Here is a 20,113-nt window from a genome sequence, read left to right as displayed (position 1 = left end):
GCCATGCCGTGCTGGATGTTGGCTTTGGGGAGCCGAAGGAGCCAGGTCCCTGCTCCCAGGTTAGAGGGGCCACAGCCCCATGAATGCTCCTGGCACCATACCCCATCAGTGGGTCCATCAGCTCCTCCTCTGCGCAAGCCTCTAGTGAGTGCCACTATGGGCAGCCTGCCCAAGCCGAGGTCGGGGCCATTAGCTGGGGCATAAAACCCGCAGGGAAACAGCACCCCATTTCTCAGGTGGACCCGGATCTGTGCTGCAGCCACTCCAGCCCCAGCAGGCAGTCCAGGTCCTATCTGCCAGATGCCCATTCGCAGGGCACCTCTGGAGGAGGCCCAGGATGGAACACCTAGCCCAAGGACAGGAGGTGGCAAGCCCCAAGCAACCTGGGGCTGGGGTCGCAGTGCAGGCCCTGGACAGCACAGCACAGATGGAGCACTGGGCTCTGGGCACTGAGCCCCGAGGCCGGGCGGAGAGGCGGGGGCTGGCAACCTCACAGCCTGGGCAGGGGAGCGCTGGCTTGACCCTCGCCAGCAAGAAATACCTCCCCTTCCCCCCAAGCCAACTCAGACCCCATGGAACTCTCCAGAAGACACTTGGATGTGTGTGTACCCTAGGTCCTCACCGCTGCCCGGGCCCCCTACCACTGGCTGCCCCCTTCCTGGCCCTGTAGCCACTCCGCCCCTGCTCGCTGTGGGTCCAGCTCCTGCTGCCTGTCAAAGGGGCTTTGTGGACTGCCGAGCCGAGCTGGCCCTGGCTGCCTTGGAGGTGCTCCAGGAGGGAAACGCAGAGGACCGCTTTTGGAAGAAAGAGGGAAAAAATTACAGGAAAAAGCTGTGAACTGAGAAGGAATTTGCCTCTGTGGAGACTGGCCCGCCCCAGCCGCCTCCCCTCCCTGGGCCTAGACTCACCTCAGTCCATGTGGTCACCACCAGCTCCTTCCAGCCTCTGTCACAAATGAGGATACAGAGGGTCCCAGTGTTTGGGCAGCTGTGTGGGGTGCCATTACAAGGAGGGGCCCATGCCCAGGGAGCTGTGTACCCTGGGATAGGGAGCTGACCCGGCAGGGCAGACAGACGATGATGAGTCCTTGCCCACTGAAGCCCAGGCCAGTGGGGGTGACCCCCAAGACCCCTACCTCTCTGCCACATGTCAGAGGGTCAGGGTCTAGGCCCAGCACCAGCTGCATTGGAAGACCACTGGCCATTGGAGTTGACCCCTGAGTAGTGGCAGGGCAGACGCTGGGCCACTGCTTGACTGTGGGTCCTCAGGCATCTGGCAGCAATGCCATTGTCATCTGCAGATGGCAAGTAGCACTGGGGCCCAGGCCAGCACGTCCACTCAGCGAGAAGGTCCATCTGTCCTCCATCACTGGGTCCTGCCTAAGGATCAGGGGTTCCTGAGTTCCTGGCACCCCCAACCTGTTCCAGGGTGTGGCTGGCTGGGGCCCAGGTGAGGGAGGTTGGGACCACTTGGGGCATGTGTGCATTGGCTGGAGGGACAGGGGTCCCAGCCCCAGGAGAATGAGCCCTGCAGCTGCCCCGCCTGCCCCCTCAGTCTGGGCAGAGACCTGGGGCCCAGGGAGGTGGCGGCTTTCGGGGAGGACAGGGGGCACTCCTTAGGGTGCCCTCTGCCTGCTCCCCGTTCATCCGCCTTCTGCTGCGCCTTGCCCCTCCTGGGGAAGGCCCAGACCCTGGGGGGCCTCGGGGACAGACAGAGCCTCCGCAGGCCCAGCCAGGCCAACTGTGCTGCCCCTGCCCACTCCACCTCCCGGCCACTCTCCAGGCACAAGTCTGAAGGAGGCTGTGGACTGTGGACCCAGCCAGACCCACCCAAGCCTGGGAGCCCCCGGCCAGCGCTGGCAGCTGGCACCACCTGCCGGCCTAGCGCCAGATGCCTGGGGCTGTCAGGGCAGAGCAGAGGTGGCCTGCAGCTGCCTGGGCCTGGGGCCTGCCCCCTCCCCTCTGCTGCCCTTGCCTGGGCTGCTGCAGCCTCAGGTCAGGCTCCCCAGTCCCCTGCGCCAAGCCTCCTAGGCCACAGACAACTGACCCTGAGGGTGGACGTCCCTCCTGACATCCCTCCCGCCTCCCTGGCAGCCTCGCTGGCCAAGCAGAACCTAGGCTGGCCAGCCCTTAGAAAGACGGCAAGGCTTGGTGCCACGGGGGCGGCAGAGCCCCTGTAGTTGCCTAGGGCAGGATGGCCGTTACCCCAAGCTCCCCTGAGCCACTGGTCCTGACCCGCCATACTGCCTTGTCACCCCCACACTCCAGAGTCGGGTCACCTGAAGAAGACGAGCCCGCTGGTCCTCCCTGGGCTGCGAGTCCCGGCCCAGGTCTGCCAGCGTGAGCTGGGTTCAAGCCTGTGCTGGGAACAGCCCCACTTTGCTCCTGGCTACCCTGAGGGTGGCCCAGAGGCTGGGCCTCAGTGGGCAGCAGCCTTGGGGTGGACAGGCACACTGAACCAGGCCAGTGTGAGTCCTACCTGGAGAAGTCCAATGACACTGGGGTTGCAGGCAGCTGGCCAGGGCAGCCATTGCCACAGGAGGCAGGCTGACCCATGTGCCCATCAGGGAGCACCCCCGCTCCCAGCAGCTGGACCCTGGCAGCTCAGGACAGCCCATGGCCCCTACACCTGGCTCTCCCCCAACCCCCAGCCCTGCTGTAGAAAGTGGAGAATCACAGCCCCTTCCCCAACTGTGGCTGGGACCCCCTGTTAAGGGAGTAGAGTGACCAGCGGCCAGTCTCCATGCTCCACTGTGTGCAGGAGCGCACCCTGAGCACACCCCTGCCGCGCCGGCCTGACCCCACCAAGCAGAGGCTCCCCCTCAGCTGAGGCTCAAGGTGATGGGGCCAGAGAGGTGGAGTCACCCCTTGACTCTAGGTGTGGAGGGTGCTGCCTGCTGACCCACCGTCCTGATGACTTCCCATAGCCATGAAGAGGCCCCAGAGGCTGGCCACTCCTGGTAGCTGTCCCCAGTCCTCCCACAGCTTCTGGCCTCCTTCCCCTTCTCCTGGGCCTCGGCCAGCCCTGCCTGGGCACGAGGTGTGCCAGCCTGGGGGGGGCGACATTCCCTTTCCATCCCTCACAGGCCCAGCAGTCAGTGGGCAGGGCAGCTGGACTGAATGACCCCAGCCCAGGCCAAGACTGGAGAAGGCTCACGAGGGCTGCAGATGCCCTGGCTAGGACCAGGGAAGGACAGCATCAAAGGACCACGGGGCCCTGGAAGGTGGGGCTGGTGCTGGAGGTCCCGCCCCCACAGAGAACCAGGGCTACAGTCACCAGCAAGACCTGAGCGACAGGAGGCCCGTGGAACTCAGGCTGGCCAGGAAGCGCCCAGAGTCCTGGGCAAGAAGTTGGCTGGACTGCAAGGCGCGAGGAGCTGAAGGACCCACATGGGCACCAGCCGTTCCGGCCACGCCAGGGCCTTGGTGGCTCCAGAGCTGTCTGCACAGCTGCACGCACCTCTCAGTGGAGGTCAGGGCGCAGGGGTGCAGCATCAGGTCTGGGTCCCACGGCCAGTCGGAGGTGGACCCCGACCTTGCCTTGACCAGGTTGCCCCGTTAGGATGAGAGCCCTCTCCCTACAGACCCAGTGGGGCCCCATGAGGACTGGGGGTGTGGTTGCAGGCCCCCGGGAGCCCACTCTCACCAAATGCCCCATCCAGCCGGCTCTGCTAGCATCATCAGGGGCCCTGAAGGGTGGGGCAGAGGGCTAGCTCAACTGGCAGAGGACGCAGGTGGCTGACAGGGCCCTTGCCAGCCCCTGGCTGTGGCCTAGGCAGGACCAACACCCTCACCCAGGACTGCACTCCTCAGGACAGACCCCTCGTGGACCGAGGTCCTCAGCCCAAGCACAGGCAGCAGCGCGCCTGGCCCTGTGTGGCTGAGCCCAGGATGGTCAACCTGGTCAAGGCAAGGTCGGGGTCCACCTCCGAGCGGCCAAGGGGACCCAGACCCGGGACCCTCCTGCAGCGAGCAGCCTTGGCCCTGCACCCCACTCGCTGCACTCCATAGACCCTCCCGGAGCAGCTGCCAGCCCCCAGGAGCCCAGCCTCCTGGCCCTACCTGTCTCCCAAGCCAGCCCACTTCATGGGGTCCAGCCTCACAGCCTGGGCCTGCACTGGTGTCCATTTTGTAGGCCAGGTCCTTGTCCTGCCCAGGGACTGGGCGGACCAGTTCCCATGGCTGACACCCAGGCGCTCGGGACACCCTGGCTGGTCCCTCCCTGTTCGACATTGGACCCCCGTGTCCCTCAGCCACGTCCATGCTGTGAGGGGCCCCCGCCCCGTGCTCCCTCCTCTGTATCCCAGGTCTCCTGGGTCTCCATCTTAGGCCTGGGGATAGGCTTTGACCCCTGGCTGGGCACTTCCACAGGTCCAGGGGTGGAACTGACACATGCCCCCTCATTTCCGCCTCACACAGCACCCTGTGCCCAGCAGTCACCTCAGGCCCCTCCCTTGGGGACAGCTGCAGACTGGCCTTCAACACCCCTTTGAAGCCGGGAGGGCTGGGAGGGGGACGGTCACACCCGAGGGTGTCAGACCCAGCCGTCCTTTCAAGTTTGCCGGCCTTCACAGGCAACCAGCGTCTCGCTGGCCAGGACACTGCTGGAGGGGAACCAGGCCTGGCTCCACAACCTGCACGCACGCTGGCCACCCCCGTGCCTGCCAGGACAGCTGCCTCCTGAGGTCCCTCAGAAGCCCCTGGACCCCGCCTGGCCTGGTGCGGGGGTCACCCCGAGGACACAGCTGCAGCCCCTCTTCTGACCCCAGCTTGGACCCTCAGGGAAGGGAGCACTGTGGCATAGACATGCACCCTGCCCTGTCTCATAGCCCCAGGCACTGACCTTCATGGTGGCCAAGGGCACTGGGGCCTCATCCAGTGGAGGGGTTCAGGGGACCTCTGCTCTGGGCTCCCTGTCCCCTCCCGGGGTCCCTCGTCCCTCAGCCCTGGGCCTTGAAGTGTCCTGACCACAGCCCCCACCCCACTCCCCAGGACACCCAGCCTGCAGTGCGTTCATTCCCCCCAGGCCTGGGAGCCCCCAGAGGGACGGGATGTCTGGTGAGACAGGTACTCAGGGCAGGTATGGCTGCACATGGGCAGCCAAGCCCCAGAGTCCCAGCCAGGGGAGCTGGGCTCCAGTACTGTCCCCCTCAGAAAGGTCATGGTCCCTACCTCCTGCCAGGCCCAAGGCACACAGTCTCAGCCTGGGGCCACCATGTCCCAACTGCGTCCTGTACTCGCAGGCAGCCATGAGTGTCCTAAGGGACCTGGGGTGCTAGGGCCAGGGGCACAGGTGGGGTGCTGGTGTGCACCTCTGCCAGGGGGCTGGGGCTGGGGCAGCAGCCAAGGTGTCCTTGTGGCGTGGCAGGAGGGTCCAGCCAGGGTCTCTAGGCTCACGGCAGAGGCAGCAGCCAAGGAGGGCTTACCCCTTCAGGCAGCCAGAAGAGGCCGATCACAGAAGGGTCTTAGCCCCAGCGCAGCTACTCAGGGGGCTGGAAAGACCAAGGGCCCCATGAGGGCAAGGAGGGGCCTCCCCCTTGGGATCTCCCTGCCCTGCATAGCACCTGGCACAAACTGACCAGGAGCTGAGGCCAGCCCACCACCTGCCATCTCTCCCCAGGACCCCAAAGGGCCCAGCCAGGGCTGGTGAGAACACAGGCCCTGGGCCAGTCTGCCTGCTCACCAGGGCTACCTCCTTCCAGTGAGGGCCTGGGGCTGGGCTCTCAGGTGCCTCCCCTCTGTCCACTCCAGGAAGCTCACTGCTTCCCACATGCAGCTCTGCACGGCCCCCCACCCCCGGGGTCTTCCCTGACACCATCCCCCTCTCCAGACTGAAACCCGACCAGGCAGCGGGCGATGCTTGTCTTATCTGGACAACATCTGCTGGTCACCAGCTGCGAGCCGCCTGGAACCGACCTGTGCCCTCATCACCGTGGCCAGGCCTCTCCAGCATCTGCCAGCCAGGCACACAGGGCTCCTATCCCCACGGAGTCAGGACACCCCTGTCCGCTTCTCCCAGGGCTGGCCTGTGTACTCAGGACAGCAGTGAGTATGGCCTGGGGAGGGCCAGGGGAACAGGGACTGTCCTGGGGTGCATGGCGTCCACGTGAGGGCACACCAGCACCCACCAGCCCCCCAGAGACCTCACACATTCCAGTCAGCCACACACCCCTCGAGGACACGGTAATGGCTACAGGGGAAGCCTTACCCCTCTGGCCAGGCAGCCCCTGCACACCAGAACACAGCCGTCCTGCTGGCCACATGGCCAGACTGCCCCTAGGACGGGGGCAGTGTCTCTTCACAAGGGGCTCTGGGCCAGGGCAGGCAGGCGCCTACCTCCAGGGTGGTCCAGTGGACTGGAGCCCGCTTCCCCAGCAGAAAAACGGACTGTCACCCCACTGCCACAGAAGTGGGGGGGGCACTCAGTGACTGTGACCTGGGCCTGGCCATGGAGGCCCCAGGGAAGGGAAGCAGAGAGGGCACCTCTGAGTCAGAGGCAGGGTCTGGCCCAGGGCGGAGCGGGCACCAGCCAGCCCACTGTGCAGGGATGCGGCTGGGCCCACACAGCACCAGCCTGAGCCCCAGGTCCCACACTGCTGCTGGGCCACCCTGGTGAGCCCCAGGAAGGCCTGCCCACGCCTACCCCGGAGGAGACGCGCGGCCAGCCCAGGCAGAAACAGCACTGAGGAACAGATGCACACGGCTTTCACAAAATAAATTAAATATACGAGGCTTCAGCTCAGACTCTACATGAACTCACAGAGGCCCGGGCTGCCCGGGCAGGGCTTGTGGGTGTGGGCACCAGCGTGGCGGCAGGCCAGGCCAGGGTCCTGCAGCCCAGACCTCCTTCATCTAAACATAAATATCAAGGCCCCTCCCTCTGGCAGTGGGGGAGGACGGCACGTCCCCCCAGCCCCAGCCTCCCCCAGCCCCTCCACCCACCAGGCCAGGGTGCTGGTGGATGCCTGGGCACACAGTGGTAGAGGCAGACCAGCACCAAGCTGGGCAAGGACACAGGTGGAGGCGTGGGAGAGTGACCCTGGCGACCGTGAAGCCCTCCTCACAGGGCAGGGAGAGTCCTTCATCTACTAGCCATGGCCACATGTCACCACGGTCACAACACCCGGTCTGTGTGTGTGTCCCCTGGTGTGTATGTGTTCCATGGTATGTGTCCCCTGGTAAGCCCGTGTCCCCTGGTGTGTGTCTCCCCTGGTGAGGATGTGTCCCCTGGTGTATGTATGTCCCCCGGTAAGCTTGTGTCCCCTGGTGAGGATGTGTCTCCTGGTGTGTATGTCTCCCCTGGTGAGGATTTGTACCCTGGTCTGCACGTATGCCCCAGGGTGTGTGTGTGTGTCCCCTGTCTGCACACATGTCCCCTGGTGGAAGTGTTCCCTGGTAAACCTGTTTCCCCTGGTGTGTCCCCTGCTAAGCCTGTGTCCCCTGATGTGTGTCCCCTGATGTGTGTCCCCTGGTGTGTGTGTGTCTCTTGATGAGGATGTGTCCCCTGGTATGTGTGTGTCCCATGGTGTGTATGTCCCTGGTCTGCACATGTGTCCTGTGTGTGTGTCCCCTGATGTGTGTATCCCTGATCTGCACGTGTCTCCTGGTGTATGTGTCTCCTGGTAAACATGTGTCCCCTGGTGTGTGTGTGCCCCTTGGTCCACACGTGTCCATGGCCTGTGTGTGTCCATTTGCCAGCATGTCCATGTGCGTGGCCAACGTGTGCCTTGCACAGGGCACTTAGGATGCTGCCTCTCTCCCTCAGTCCTGACCTGCCTCCCTCCGGCCTCCCTGCCCACCCGGGGACCCAGCCTTGAGGTGGCTGCTGCCTAGCACTGGTAGTGAACGTGCTGGTGGACCTTGCCCTCCACGTGGGAGTGTGTGTGTGTGTGTGTGTGCGTGTGTGTGTGCACGTCCGTGTACAGCCTGGAGTACAGCTTGGGGCCAGCTGCCGGGCCTGGGCCCAGCAGGTGCTGGGGGGCAGCCGGGGGCCCGTGTTCTGCACACAGCCCAACGGCCAGGGCAGGCAGGTCCTTGTCACCACCACTGCGGTCCCGAGCCGCCCCGGGGGCACGGTGCCCCGGCGCCAGAGGCGCAGGCACGGGGGCACAGGGTTTCTTCTTGGCCTGGCAGAGCCACAGCAGCACAGTGCCCAGGATGAAGACAGCGCCCGCTGGGATGCCGATGACCACAGGCCACGGCAGGCTGGTGGCCGAGGACGAGGGGGCCACAGGTGGCCCCGGTGGCTTGGGGTCTGCAAGAGAGACCGAGGGAAGAGCTGGAGAGGGGAAGGCGGCTGCGTGGACAGCTCCCCAGGACTTCCCAGGTGGCAGGGCAGCCTGTGCCGGGGACCAGGGAGGGAGCACCCGCCCCAGGGGGCCGCGCACCTGGGAGCACGGTGAGGAAGGCGCTGCGGAAGCTGTAGCCCATGGTGTTGGCACCCAGGCAGATGTACATGCCCGCGTCCTCCTGGCGGGCCCGTGAGATGAGCAGCTTGTTGAGGTAGGAGCCGTCCGGCCGGGACCACACGTCGCCCGTGGGCAGCACCAGGAACTTCTGGCCGCCCACGTCGATGGTGGAGTTGTGGCGGCCCTCAGCCCCGTACTCCACACGCTTCAGCCACTGGATCACGGGCCGCACGTCGCTGCGCACCTTGCACTGGAAGGAGGTGGTGCCCCCGAAGTCCACCGTCGTGTTCACCGGGTGTGTGCCCGTGAGCACAGGCTTGGAGCGAGTACGCTCTGTGGCAAGGACGGGCGGTTGGCGTGGCTCCTCGGCTCGCTGGGCCCCACCCACCACCCTGCCCGGCCACACTCACGGATCACATCCACCTTGTAGGTGGCATTGATGGCGCCTGCCCTGTTGGACACGCGGCACGTGTACTTGCCACTGTCCTCAGGACGCAGGTTCTTCAAGCTCAGGGTCCACTTCTTCTTCCTGTGCTCACTGGCCTCCGGCCGCATCAAAGCCTGGTCATCTTTCATCCACATGATGTCAGGCCGAGGATGCCCACTGGCCACACACTTGAGCCGCACAGAGCTGCCCACAGGCCGGGCAATCACCCGGCGCCGCATCTTGGAGGGCTGCGTGAAACGGGGTCGCGCTGCGGGGCAGGGCGCCTGAGGTCAGGGGTGGTACCAGGAAGGGCATCACCCTGCCCCAGGCAGATGGCACCACCCTGCCCATACTCACCCCACTGCTGGCTGGTGGGGTCCTCCTGGCCCCCTGAGGAGCTGCTGGGCCCCAGGCTCTCCTTCCCTGGGCCGACATCATCTGCAGAGAGAGGGGCCCACAGGGGCAGGTGACGGGGCGCCAGAGCCCCACCAGGCCTGACACGCCCCAGCTGGGATGCCCTGGAACCCAGGCGGAGGCTTGGGCACACCCACATCAGAATCCAGGGACAGCTGGGCAAGGGCCCCCGCCAGCCCACTGCCTGCATGCAGGTGACCCCGACAGGCATGGGTGTGTCTGCAGGGCCTCCCCGCCCCAGGCTCCAGGGGTCTGCAGGACCAGGGAGAGGAGGGGTGGGCCCATCCAGCAGCTGCAGTAACCCTAGCCCACATCAAGGGGCCGAGGGCTTGGTGAGGAGACGTGGCTGACATTCCGCCTGGTCACCGTCCCCTCTCTGAGGACAGTGGGGGTGCTGCGTGGCATTCCCACTCCACCACCAGAGGCGGCCTCGGGAGTGCCGGGGACAGGGAGTGCTGAGGAATGTCCCTCCACCCGCCTGTAGCAGCAGCCGCCTCCACTGAGCCTGGGACCCGAGGCCAGGCTGCCACCCTGGATGGTCACTGACACAGGCCCGCCTGGGCCCCACACCGGGGGGCCAAAGGGGAGGGGCGTGCCTCTGGGACACCTGTCCCTTCCCCAGTGCCCGGGCCCCAGGGGCAGAAGAGAACAGAAAGGCCCTTTGCTTCCCAGCGGCCCCTCTGAACTCCGAAACCCGATCCTCAAAGCCCTGACCACGCCAAGGCGCACCCTGCCAAGCCCAGGGCCCGTTGGTGGCCCTTCACTGGGGAGGACCACCGCCTGGGGCCTCCCATCCTACCCCTGATGCCAGAGGAGGGGCTGAGGCCGGGCCTGGGGATCAGAAGAAGGTCCAGGCTGCCTGAGGCAGGCTCAGCTGGTGGCAGCTCAGGTCCTCCTGGGTCCTGTCATGTCCCAGTGGGCGGAGCGCAGGCTGAGTGAGCAGGCCAGGGCAACACAGGGATATGCTGCTCAGGGCCATGCTGGCTCACCTGCCCAGGTGTGGCCCCCAGGCATGACTCCCCAGCTATACCATGCCCTCCTGCACACCCCCGGCCCGACCAGCTCTGGCCAGCCACGACCTCTGGCCCATGCTAACTGACCCATCACGATGAGGGTGTAGTTGACGCTGAGGCTGCCGAAGCCATTGGTGGCCTTGCACACGTACACGCCCGCGTCCTCCGCCTCCACCTCCTTCACCTTCAGTCCCTGGGGCAGTACCCGGAAGCGGCTCCAGCCACTGTGGATCGTGCGGCCATCCTTGGTCCACATTGTCAGAGGTGGTGGGTCCCCCTCTACTGGGCACTGCAGTCGCACAGTGCGGCCCAGCCGGGCCACCTGCCGTGGGACTACCTTGTCTGCCATTCTTGGAGGGCCTGTGGGGACCAGAGGGCTTGGTCAGGGAGGGGCATGTGAGGGGACAAGGGCTCTCCCTGCCTGGCCCCCACCTGATTCCCCTCAGGAGTTCCAGTGAGGCAAGGAGGCCCCAAGCACAGGCCTCCTGGACCACAGTAGCCGACGTCCACCAGAGCCCATGGGTTGTCCACCCAGCTCCTGGCTGGGGCAGCTTCCAGCACCCAGGAGGAAGGGTCCCTGAAGGGGTGGGCACAGCGTGCTCAACAATGCCTTTCCAAGTACACACCCAGAGAACAGGGCCAGCTCCCGGTCACAGGGCCAGGAGCCAAGGTCCCCAGGCCAGGAGGATGGGGTCCTAGGGATGGGACAGCAGGCGGAGCTCCAGGCTGGGCACGTCCACCCTGGGGCCAGCCAGGCCTGGGCCAGGGCAGCAACCTCACAGCCTCCACACCTGGAGGGCACAGGGGTCAGTTGGAGATGCCACTCACTAGAGAGCCCAGGGTGCTCAAAGCGGTCACTGCTTTGTGTGCCAACAGCAGCAAGGGTGCCACAGGCAGGCTACATGCCCAGAGTTCCTTCTGCTGCCCCCTCTGAGTCCATGGCAGCATCAGGAGGCCCAGTGAGCCGCCCCTGATGTGGCATTGCAGGAGGGGCCCGAGGCAGAGGACCAGGCTCCACAGGCCGCCGCCCATGAGAGAAGCCACCTCCTGGGCCTGGTGCCCCTTGCTGGCAGAAAGACTCCCACACGCCCACCCCAGCTCAGCCTCCTCCCCACCCACCCAGTCCCAGCCAGGTGCCTCTGGGTTGAACTGCGGGAACAGGTGACCACTGGCTGGGGATGAAGGTCCAGAACGCAGGACCTGTGGGCATCAGAAACATGGGCTACACAAGCACCTCCGGGAAGGGAGCCCAGAACCAGGACCACAGAGGCTGGGGACCTTTGTGTATGTCACTCTTCCGGTCCTCTCCCCCTCTGCACCCCTGAACAGAAGACACAGCCGCTCAGGATGAGGGTGTCCACCCATGCTGTGGCTACCCCCTGGCCAGGCGCATCTCTGGCACCCAGGTCAGGCTGTGCCAGAGGCACCAGGAGGATGTGGCTGTGGCAGCAAGGACCAAGGGCCAGTGCGTTTCATGACCAGCTGACTGCTGCAGCGTGGGGCGTGGCCCAGGGCCCCACGGGCATCCCCAGATGGAGCTCTCCTCCTCTCCACAGTGTGGGAGCCCAGGGGAGGGGTTCCAGGGCCACAGTGCAGCCCTGAGGAGGCGGGGCGGGGTCCCTGGAGGAAGCTCTCCTGGCCCCTGCTCTCCTGCCCACAAAATGGCCCAGCCCAGCCCCTTCCTGCCTTCCTGGGACTCTTCTGGCCCACCCCTCCCCCTTGACATGGGCCCCTCCCTGCGTGGGCCCACAGCACCCCTCCTCACCAGCCTCCCTGCTTCCCCTGCAAGGGGAGAGATGGCAGAGGTGGGAAGGGGCTGCCAGCTGCCTGCCCACTAACCTCACCCCCACAGACCACCCCTGGCAGCAGCCCATGCAGTTGTCTCAGGGACCCAGAGCCCACAGCTCCCAGTGGGAGGGGCTACCAGGCCCACAGACACAGGGGCCTTCTGAGGTCCCGCCCCGGCCCTCGCAGGATCCCAGCCCCATTCCCAGGCAGACCCTGCCCACCACCTGTCACTATCTGGAATTCCACCATTCACAGGGCTCCCAGGCTACAGGACAATGAAGGAGGGGCCAAGACCCTGCCCTGGCCACCCCAGCTGGCCCAGTGCCCAGGGTCTCCTGGACAGACACCACACACCAGGCAGCACACACACATGTGCACGTGCATATGACTGCTAGAAAGAGCCTGGGCACCCCTGGGAGCTGCCCAAGGCCAGGCTGCTGCACAGCCAGTATCAGGAGGGTCTGCCCAGCCCCAGGCCCTCCTCACCCGTCAGAAGGAAGAAAAGCCTGGGGAAGGACGCATGTGTGGGAAGGAGCCTAGAGGACGAACGGACAGACCCCTGCCTACTGTCACTGCTGAGAAGAAGGGCAGAGCCAAGTGACCACCAGATGGCCGGAAGCATGGCCCCTAGGGCCAGCCTGAACACAATCCTGGGGGATAGGCTGGCGACAGCCTGGCCAGAGGAGCCAGCCTTATCCTAAAGCAAACAGCAACCCCCCTGGGCCTGACCCTACCCACCTCACCCTGCACGCGAGGCCCGCCCGGCAGGAAGCCTGGCCCCCCAGATTCCTGGGAATTGTGCCTGTAGCATGGCTGCCTCGGCTCTATATTTAGCTCAGGAGACACAAGCCTCATTGTTCCACCTGGACTGGCTGGTGGACCCACTCAGCCCACAAGGAAACTGAGGCAAGACCTGAGGTCCACAGCCAGCAACGGAACTGACCACCCCATGTTCTGCCTCAGGTCAGCTTGGTTGGGAGACAGCTCTGGGGCAGGGGCTGGGGTCCAAAAGCCTCGCCGAGCCCAGCCCCGGCCCTGCATGAACGCAGGAGCACCTAGCCTGCCCAGCCTCCTGGCGAAGGCACAGGAAGGCCCACACAGGCAGGATGCAGAAGCTTGTGCATGGGGTAGAAACAGGATCCGGTGCTTTTCTGATGAGGACAGTGGGGTCTGGACATTGGAGTGTCAGGCCCAGCTCCAGCACGGGAGGCAGGAGAGTCTGCCCCAGGATAAAACCCACCTGTGAGGCCCACACCTAGGCACAGCAAGGGTGAGCAAGGCAGGCACGCACAGCTAGACGCACACCACTGTGTCTGCGGGGACAAAGGCCAGACCCGGGGGAGGGCTGGCGCCTTACCCCACTTGCTGGAGCTGCCCAGCAACACTCAGAACCTGGAGGCTAGGCTCAGGTGGGGCCTGGCCTCCAGAGCCAGGTCAGCCTCGCCCCCACCTCTGCAGAGCTGAGCGCAGCCCGGCCAGGTCAGCTGGGATGCCCGATCGACAAGTCGACAAGGGAGCTTCTAGGCAGAAGGCATGCTGGGTCCGTGTGGGAGCCTCCCTTGGAGGGCAGACGTGGCCATAGCATCAGAGTCCAGACACCTGACCAGGCCTGGGGGGGGGTAACCAGGGGAACAGGCCCCCCTCCAGCCCCAGGAGAGGAGTGGGTTCCGGACCATAGAGCAGTCCCCCACCCCAGGACCTCACCTGAGGACCTTGAGCTTCCCTCCCAGAGAGGCTGCTCTAGGTGTGGGCACAGGGGCCTCAGACACCATGGAGGTGTGAGCCTATGAGACCCGGCTCAAGCCCAGCTTGGTACCCAAGAAGCCCTGCACAACCCCAGGAATTCCCAGGCTAGAAAGAATTCTCTGGTCAGCCAGTGGGCCTAGCTGCGGGGTGGGGTCAACCAGCCAGAAACCTGTGGGCCCCTCCTAGAGAAGAAAATGGCCTGGTAGGGGACTCAGGAAGCTGAGGAGAGGCGGGCCCACCCTGAACCCAGCCTCTAGAAGGGGCCACAGCACAAGCCAGCCCAGTAGGGCTTCCAAGGCATCTCCCAATGGGATCAGATTGCCAGGTGTGAGCCTCTGCAGCTGGCACCTCGTCACCCATACCTGGGGCTCCAGCTCAGGAGTGAGGTGAGAAGTCCCACATACAAGGTCCCCAGGGCCAGCACCCACACTAGGAAGCCACTGCCGGGAGAAACAAGAACAGGGCCGTCCCCCAGGAGAGAAGGCAAAGGTGACTATCACAGGCCCAGCTGCCCATCAGGTGTCTGGGGCCAGGTTCTACCCGTCCCTGAACGGCCCAGACACACGTGGGTCACACACACACACACACACACACACACACGCGCGCGTGCCAGACACATGTGCACAGCCCAGAGCCAGTCACCAGGAGCCCAGGACACCCTGGGGGCTGGACCCACGGGATCTGCTGCTGAACTGGTAGGACCCGCAGGACAGGTGGTTGCCCCAGAAACCAGGTCATTCTGGGCATGGCAAAGGGAGGCTGTGCCCAGCAAGCTGGCAAAGTGGTTGGCCCTTTCTGCTGCCCAGCAGTGGCCACCAGGCAAGACAGTAGGCATGTGGGGGCACCCTGAAGATAGTGCCTAGCCTCCAGGTCTGTGTCCTCCTGGGAGCCTTCGGCTGGCACATCTGTGGGCTCTGGGCTCCCAGAGACTTTTCCTTGACACACTGATCCACACACAGAGCAGGCACCCACGTCACCAGATGGGCCACTCCCTGGAGGGGATGCACACACCCTGCCCACAGCCTAGTGCCACAGTACCTACCCAGGGAATGTCCCAAAGAGCCAGGCAGTCCCAGGCCCAGGCCCAGGCCTCAGCAGGCCCACTAGACAAAGAGCCACCCACCCCTTTCCCCCCATGCCACAAACATCAACCAGTCAGGCCACATCCTAAAATTCAGGCCTCCTATCACAGCCACCCAGAGGGGCCTCACCTCCTGCACAGCCTTGACCCTTAGCCCCAGCAGCCTCAAACCTCAGACATGTCAACAAGGCTGTTTCCTGAGCACAGACTTCTCGGACAGAGGTCAGATGTTGAGCTGATGTGCAGTCCCCTACGGGGGCTCTCAGCTCCCAGGTGGGACCAGGGGACCCATGGAGCAGTCTGGGCATATTAGTTACCTCCAGCCCAGGTCCTGTTCACGTGACCAACTCTTCAAGGACAGGCTGAGGATGTGAGGGTGCCAGGCTAGCAAGCCACCCAGGCAGGGATTCCCTGGGTCCCTGAAGGGCGTAGGGTCCTGAGCACACAGTGCTGCCTGCCGCCAGTGAGTGGAAAAGGGCTGGAGCCCCACAGTCACCTGGGAGCCAGGTGGGTAGGCTGCAGGGAGCAGACGGACTCTGGACAAGGAGCCCAAGTTCCCTGAGGGGCCCCTTAAGTTGTCACCATGCCCTGAGCCTGGGCCTCCCCTGCTTGCTAGCCCTGCACACAGACAGGGCAGAACAGGGCTCCCTTCCCACCCACTGCCTAGGGCCCTGTCCATGTCTCCATAGCCCCTGGCCAGCTCACATAAACCTCTCCAGGAATAAACTCTCCAGGAGGGAAGAAGAGGGGTCCTGCTCCCAAATGGGAAGCCTTCTACACAGCTCCCAGGCTGGCAGACACCAGTCTGGCTGAGGCTGCCTCCTGTTCTTGAGGGACACACCTCTCCTAGGCCTGCCTGGCCTCACCCCATGAACCCCTTTCCACTCCCATGCCCTGCTCTGCCCCCACTCAGCCATCCTGGGCTGTGGATGCCTGGGGCGGCAGCACCCACCCCAAAGCAGCCCCTACTCTTCTCCACCAAGGGTAGCCAGGCTGGGCACTGTGAGGCCTGGCCAAGAGTATGCAGTGACCAGTGCTACGAAGAGTGGGTGGCAGGCAGGGGAGGGCATCCTCCAGGTCTGGGTTTAGTGGCCTGGGCACACCTTTTCCTCCGCCCACTGGAGGGGGGGGGCGTCACCAAACAAAGCCCAGAATGGGGCAGAGCCTACCAGCATGGGCTAGGCACCAGGCCCTGCTGAATGGCAGGCAGGTGGTCAGCAGCGTGGGCAAGCTCTTGGGGCCACGGCCCACTGCCCCAGCACCGTCAGCAAAGCCTGAGCTGGGGGCAGGCAGCCCGGGGCTGGAGGCCTCAGCTGGGGAAAAACCAACATTTCCCCAGTCAGGGCCACGCGTAGGGCAGGCAGGCTGAAAGGCGGCTCCGAGATCCCGGAGGCCCACTGACTCCCGCACAAAGGACAAAGAAGCCAGCCAAAGGCGACTTTGTTCCCGACCCCCCTCCCCTGAAGGGGACAGTGATTCATTTTCCTTCACAGGAGTGGGGCCCAGATGTGAATGGAGAGGTTGGCCCGCAACCCCACCCCACAGTGCCTGGGCCCTGCTCCCATACGCCCAGTTCAGACCCAGCTACACACTGGTCAGCCGCTGCCTGGACAGGAGGAGGCTTCCTGCAGCCAGGCCAGAGGCAGAGGTCAGCATTGCACACCACACTGGCCATCACCCATCTGCCTCAATGTCCACTGTCCATAACACACCAGCCCTGCAGCATGGGTGGCCACAGCACCATGGCCACTTGAGTTCCTAACTCTGACATGGGTTAGGACCAGCTTGCCCCGAGCATGGCAGCTAGATCCACAGGGCAGGGAGTGACCCCAGGGACCAGCTACTCAGTGTCTGTCCCCCAGGGTGTCCTTGCAAAGGCAAAGCAGCACTTCTCAGAAGGCCCAACTGGACTTCTTTCATAGCTGTGTGTGGAAGGTGTTTCACTCCAAACCTTGGAGTCCCCACTGCGAGGAATAAAATGGAATGGAAAAAGCCAAATCCTATCTTTTTTCAAATATGAAAAAGCAGTCTAAGACAAACCCACCAAGATTGTGAAACTCGGGGCAAAGGGGAACTTTTAAAGCAGAATCTGGATCTGGAGATGTACCCAGTCCAGAAACTGTGCCACCCCAGGGAAACAGCTTTCAAAACGGCCTCACACCACGTCCAGCTCCACGGTTCCACTGAAGGTCCATGCTGGACCTGCTCCTGAGGAGTGGAACACACAGAGGACTTCACCCCTGCAGTCCAGGCTGGGCCTGAAGGGGAAGTGAGCACCACTCAGGAAACACGGTCCTCCCCACCTCCACCCCAAACCACAGAGGCCCTTGCCTTGGAAAGCAGCCCCTCCTGGCTCCCTATGCTGCCAGGGCCGGAGGTGAGGGGCAGCCCCAAGGCCGTGGCCAAGGGGGACAAGGGTAGCAAGGGTGGCCCCTCAGAGTCCCTCAGCAAAGGGGCAAGCCCTGTCTACCCACCACCATCCACCAGTCAGCCTCAAAGTCTGGCCAGTAACCATGGCAGGACAGAGGCCTCCAGAGCCTCTCTGGCTGAGTGGTCAGAGAACAGGCAGGTGCAAAGATAGGGGAGTCCAAGCAGATAAAAGAGGAATCCAAGCCTGGGCCACTGGCCCTGGTGGGGCTCACCCGGCATGGCCCGAGTACCCGTGGTGCCCTGGGCAGTGCCCAGCCCTGCCCCTCCTGGGCAGCCCCCACCCTCCAGCCAGCCAGTCCCCAGCAGGCGGAGGGCGGGGGGGGGTTGTACGGTGGCATAAGGCCCACCTGGGTCAACGCCCGCGCCCGAATGTGGCCATATAAGGCCAGGTTGGGCTCGGTGCGCTCACTGGGTGGTGGGGGAGGGGTGCGAGGCCTCAGAGGACTGGTGGACAGAGCAAGGACGATCCTGAGTGGTCAACACACCCAAAGGGCTGGCCTGGCTACAGTCCCACCTAACCATGGGGGAGGCCAACACTGCCCTCCTGATCCTGAATATGGCGGGCAGGAGTCTGCAGACATGCAACAACCATCAGCCACAGATGCCCCTTGCAGGGGCAGGTCCTGGGTGAGACTGCCCACTTGGACATCAGATGGATGAGGCTATGCCCAGGCCACTGTGGGCCTGAGCTACATGGGCAGTGTGTGACCCTGAAATCTGTGGTCCGCAGGTGTCTGCGTCAAGGTCCACCCTGCTGTTCTGCAGCCTCCCCCAACCTCCTCACGGCTCCCATCTTGTACTGCTTGCTGGGGGCCACCAGGCCCAAGGCAGGGCGCTGGGCTGACTGGGAGGCTAGGTCAGGAAGAGTCCCAGATGGCAAAAATGTCACCAATGTCTCCCATAAGATGGACTGACAACTGTGGGGGGTCTCTACAGGTTTCTTAGACCCAATTGTGTGGGATGTGGCCACAAACAGCCCACTCCCCAAGAATCCACATGGTGACTAGCTGCCCTCTACTGCAGGTATGTGTGGAAATGTGGTGTGTGTGTGTGGGGGGGGTGCGGTCGTAAGAGCCCACCAAGTGAGACTTGGACCCTTCAGGTGAGCTAGGGATACCACCAGGGTGAGCCTAGGGAACCCCAGGGGTAAGCTGAGGTTACCAGGAGGGTGAGGGGGCCTGGTAAGGTGGGGCAGGCAGGGTGGAGCGGCGCGTGCCAGGCGGGCACTGTGGCAGGGTTCAGGGCTGGCGGGAAAGGGGCGGCGCTGCAGAGACCAGGGCGCGGGCTGGGCGCCAGGACTCACCTCGAGCTGCGGCCGCCGGCGGGAGGGCCCCAAGTAGCAGCGGCGGCAGCAGCAGCAGCGGCAGCGTGGGGCTCGGCAACATCTCGCAGGTCTCCACTAGGGTGGGGGCGCGGTCACCGGCGCAGGGCCCAGGGCCTCGAGACCCTGTACAGCCGTGGGTCGGGGTCTGCCCCCCTCCGAGCCCGAGCTCCAGGCGGAGGAAGTTCGGCAGCGAGAAGCTGTGCGTATCAAAGGCAGACAAAGGGTTTACACTAATTACCGGCCGCCCCCGCCGCCCCCTCTCCAAACACCGTCTGGATTCCTGGCGCTTGTAACTGGGCCCTGCCCGCGGGACACACAACACCGAGGGCCCCGCAGATAATCGCCTGCGCCATTAGCGGACAAATTTGCGCTGGGGGGCCCACATGGGGTGCGGGGGGGCGGGGCTCAGGGCAGGGCCGCGGCCCGGCCCCCGCCCCGCACCCAGATCACCACCGCCTGTCCCTGCCCGCACCCCGCCCCTCCCAGCACGCCCACCCGGGGTCCCCGGCACGCGGCAGGGCTCACCTCGGCGTGGCTTGGCGGTAGGGCGAGCGCGCGGCGGGCAGCGGGTCAGGGCCGGGCCCGCGGACAGCGCGCCACGGTCATCGCCGCCCCGGGCGCCGCATCCCGCCCCCCGCGCCCCCGGGCCCGGCCTGGGGCGGGGAGGCGCTACCTGGGCGCGGGTGACTCGGGCCGGGGCCGGGCTGGGGCGCGGGGTGTGCCGTCCGGGTCGGCAGGCGGCGGGCTAGGACGTGGGGCGGCGGGGCGAGGGGCCCGGGGCGCCGCGCCGCGAGGCGTCCTTCCCTGCGGGGCTTTGTCAACTCTCCCGGAGCGAGCGCCGAGCCCGCCGCGCGCCCCGCCCCGCACAACTTCCAGCCAATCCACGCGCTCCGCCCCGCCCCGCGCCCCGCCCCACCCCGCAACTTTGCTCCAATCCGCTAGCGCGCTCGCTGGGCTACAGGCTTAACCCTCGCGGTGCGGGCGGGAGGCTCCCCAGGGAGCGCCCTGGGGAGCGCCCCGCTGAGCCTATCACGCCCCCAGCTCCCCCGCGCGGCCTTGAGCGCCACCAGAGCTGTCCAGGGCTGCGGCGCCCACCCCACACCGCACCGACCCGCGCCCGGGTCCGAGTTCCCTCTGTCCGGGAGCTGGCCCTTGCCGCTCCATCTCCAGTCCCGGCGATCCTCAGCCCGGGAGGAGGCGATCTGGACAGCCACACGGAGCTCCCGGGTCTGGAAGTTCGCGACCTGGGGAGTGTTGGGAGGCGAGGTGTCCTCAAACTACTCTTGGATGGGACGGGGATGACAAGTCTCGGGTGATGCAGGTCAAAGAGGTCCTCCCCCAGATGCCTGGCTTTACCTAGTGCCCTTACCAGGGCAGGTAGGGTCCCACAGCCCCCTGGAGGCTTCCCTGCCATTCACCAACTAAAGATAGTGATCACAAGGACAAGAACAATGATAAATGGGAGGAAGAGGTGAGAGACACT

The 20,113-nt window shown here is 64.9% G+C and overlaps 1 protein-coding gene across 1 annotated transcript; it reads right to left on the bottom strand.

Annotated features, from left to right (window-relative positions):
- Positions 1–6,703: 6,703 nt before the first annotated feature.
- Positions 6,704–19,450, bottom strand: Fgfrl1 (fibroblast growth factor receptor like 1). The gene is made up of 7 exons (XM_027937408.3): positions 19,156–19,450; positions 18,610–18,827; positions 10,349–10,621; positions 9,192–9,272; positions 8,818–9,102; positions 8,387–8,740; positions 6,704–8,253 (listed from the first exon to the last, which is right to left on the bottom strand). The coding sequence occupies exons 2-7, from the start codon at positions 18,689–18,691 to the stop codon at positions 7,829–7,831; spliced, it is 1,500 nt and encodes a 499-aa protein (XP_027793209.2). The 5' UTR covers positions 18,692–18,827; positions 19,156–19,450; the 3' UTR covers positions 6,704–7,828.
- Between the last annotated feature and the right edge of the window lie 663 nt (positions 19,451–20,113).

This window comes from Marmota flaviventris, chromosome 7, assembly GCF_047511675.1.
Source record: "Marmota flaviventris isolate mMarFla1 chromosome 7, mMarFla1.hap1, whole genome shotgun sequence".
Taxonomy (NCBI): domain Eukaryota; kingdom Metazoa; phylum Chordata; class Mammalia; order Rodentia; family Sciuridae; genus Marmota; species Marmota flaviventris.
This window is presented reverse-complemented; position numbering and strand designations above follow the sequence as displayed.

Coding starts and splice junctions, on each gene's coding strand:
- Fgfrl1 (XM_027937408.3), bottom strand. CDS start 18,691: ATGTTGCCGAGCCCCACGCTGCCGCTGCTGCTGCTGCCGCCGCTGCTA. Junction 10,622..18,609: donor GCCGGCGGCCGCAGCTCGAG/GTGAGTCCTGGC, acceptor TGGTCCCCACAG/GCCCTCCAAGAATGGCAGAC. Junction 8,741..8,817: donor CTACAAGGTGGATGTGATCC/GTGAGTGTGGCC, acceptor TCCTTGCCACAG/AGCGTACTCGCTCCAAGCCT.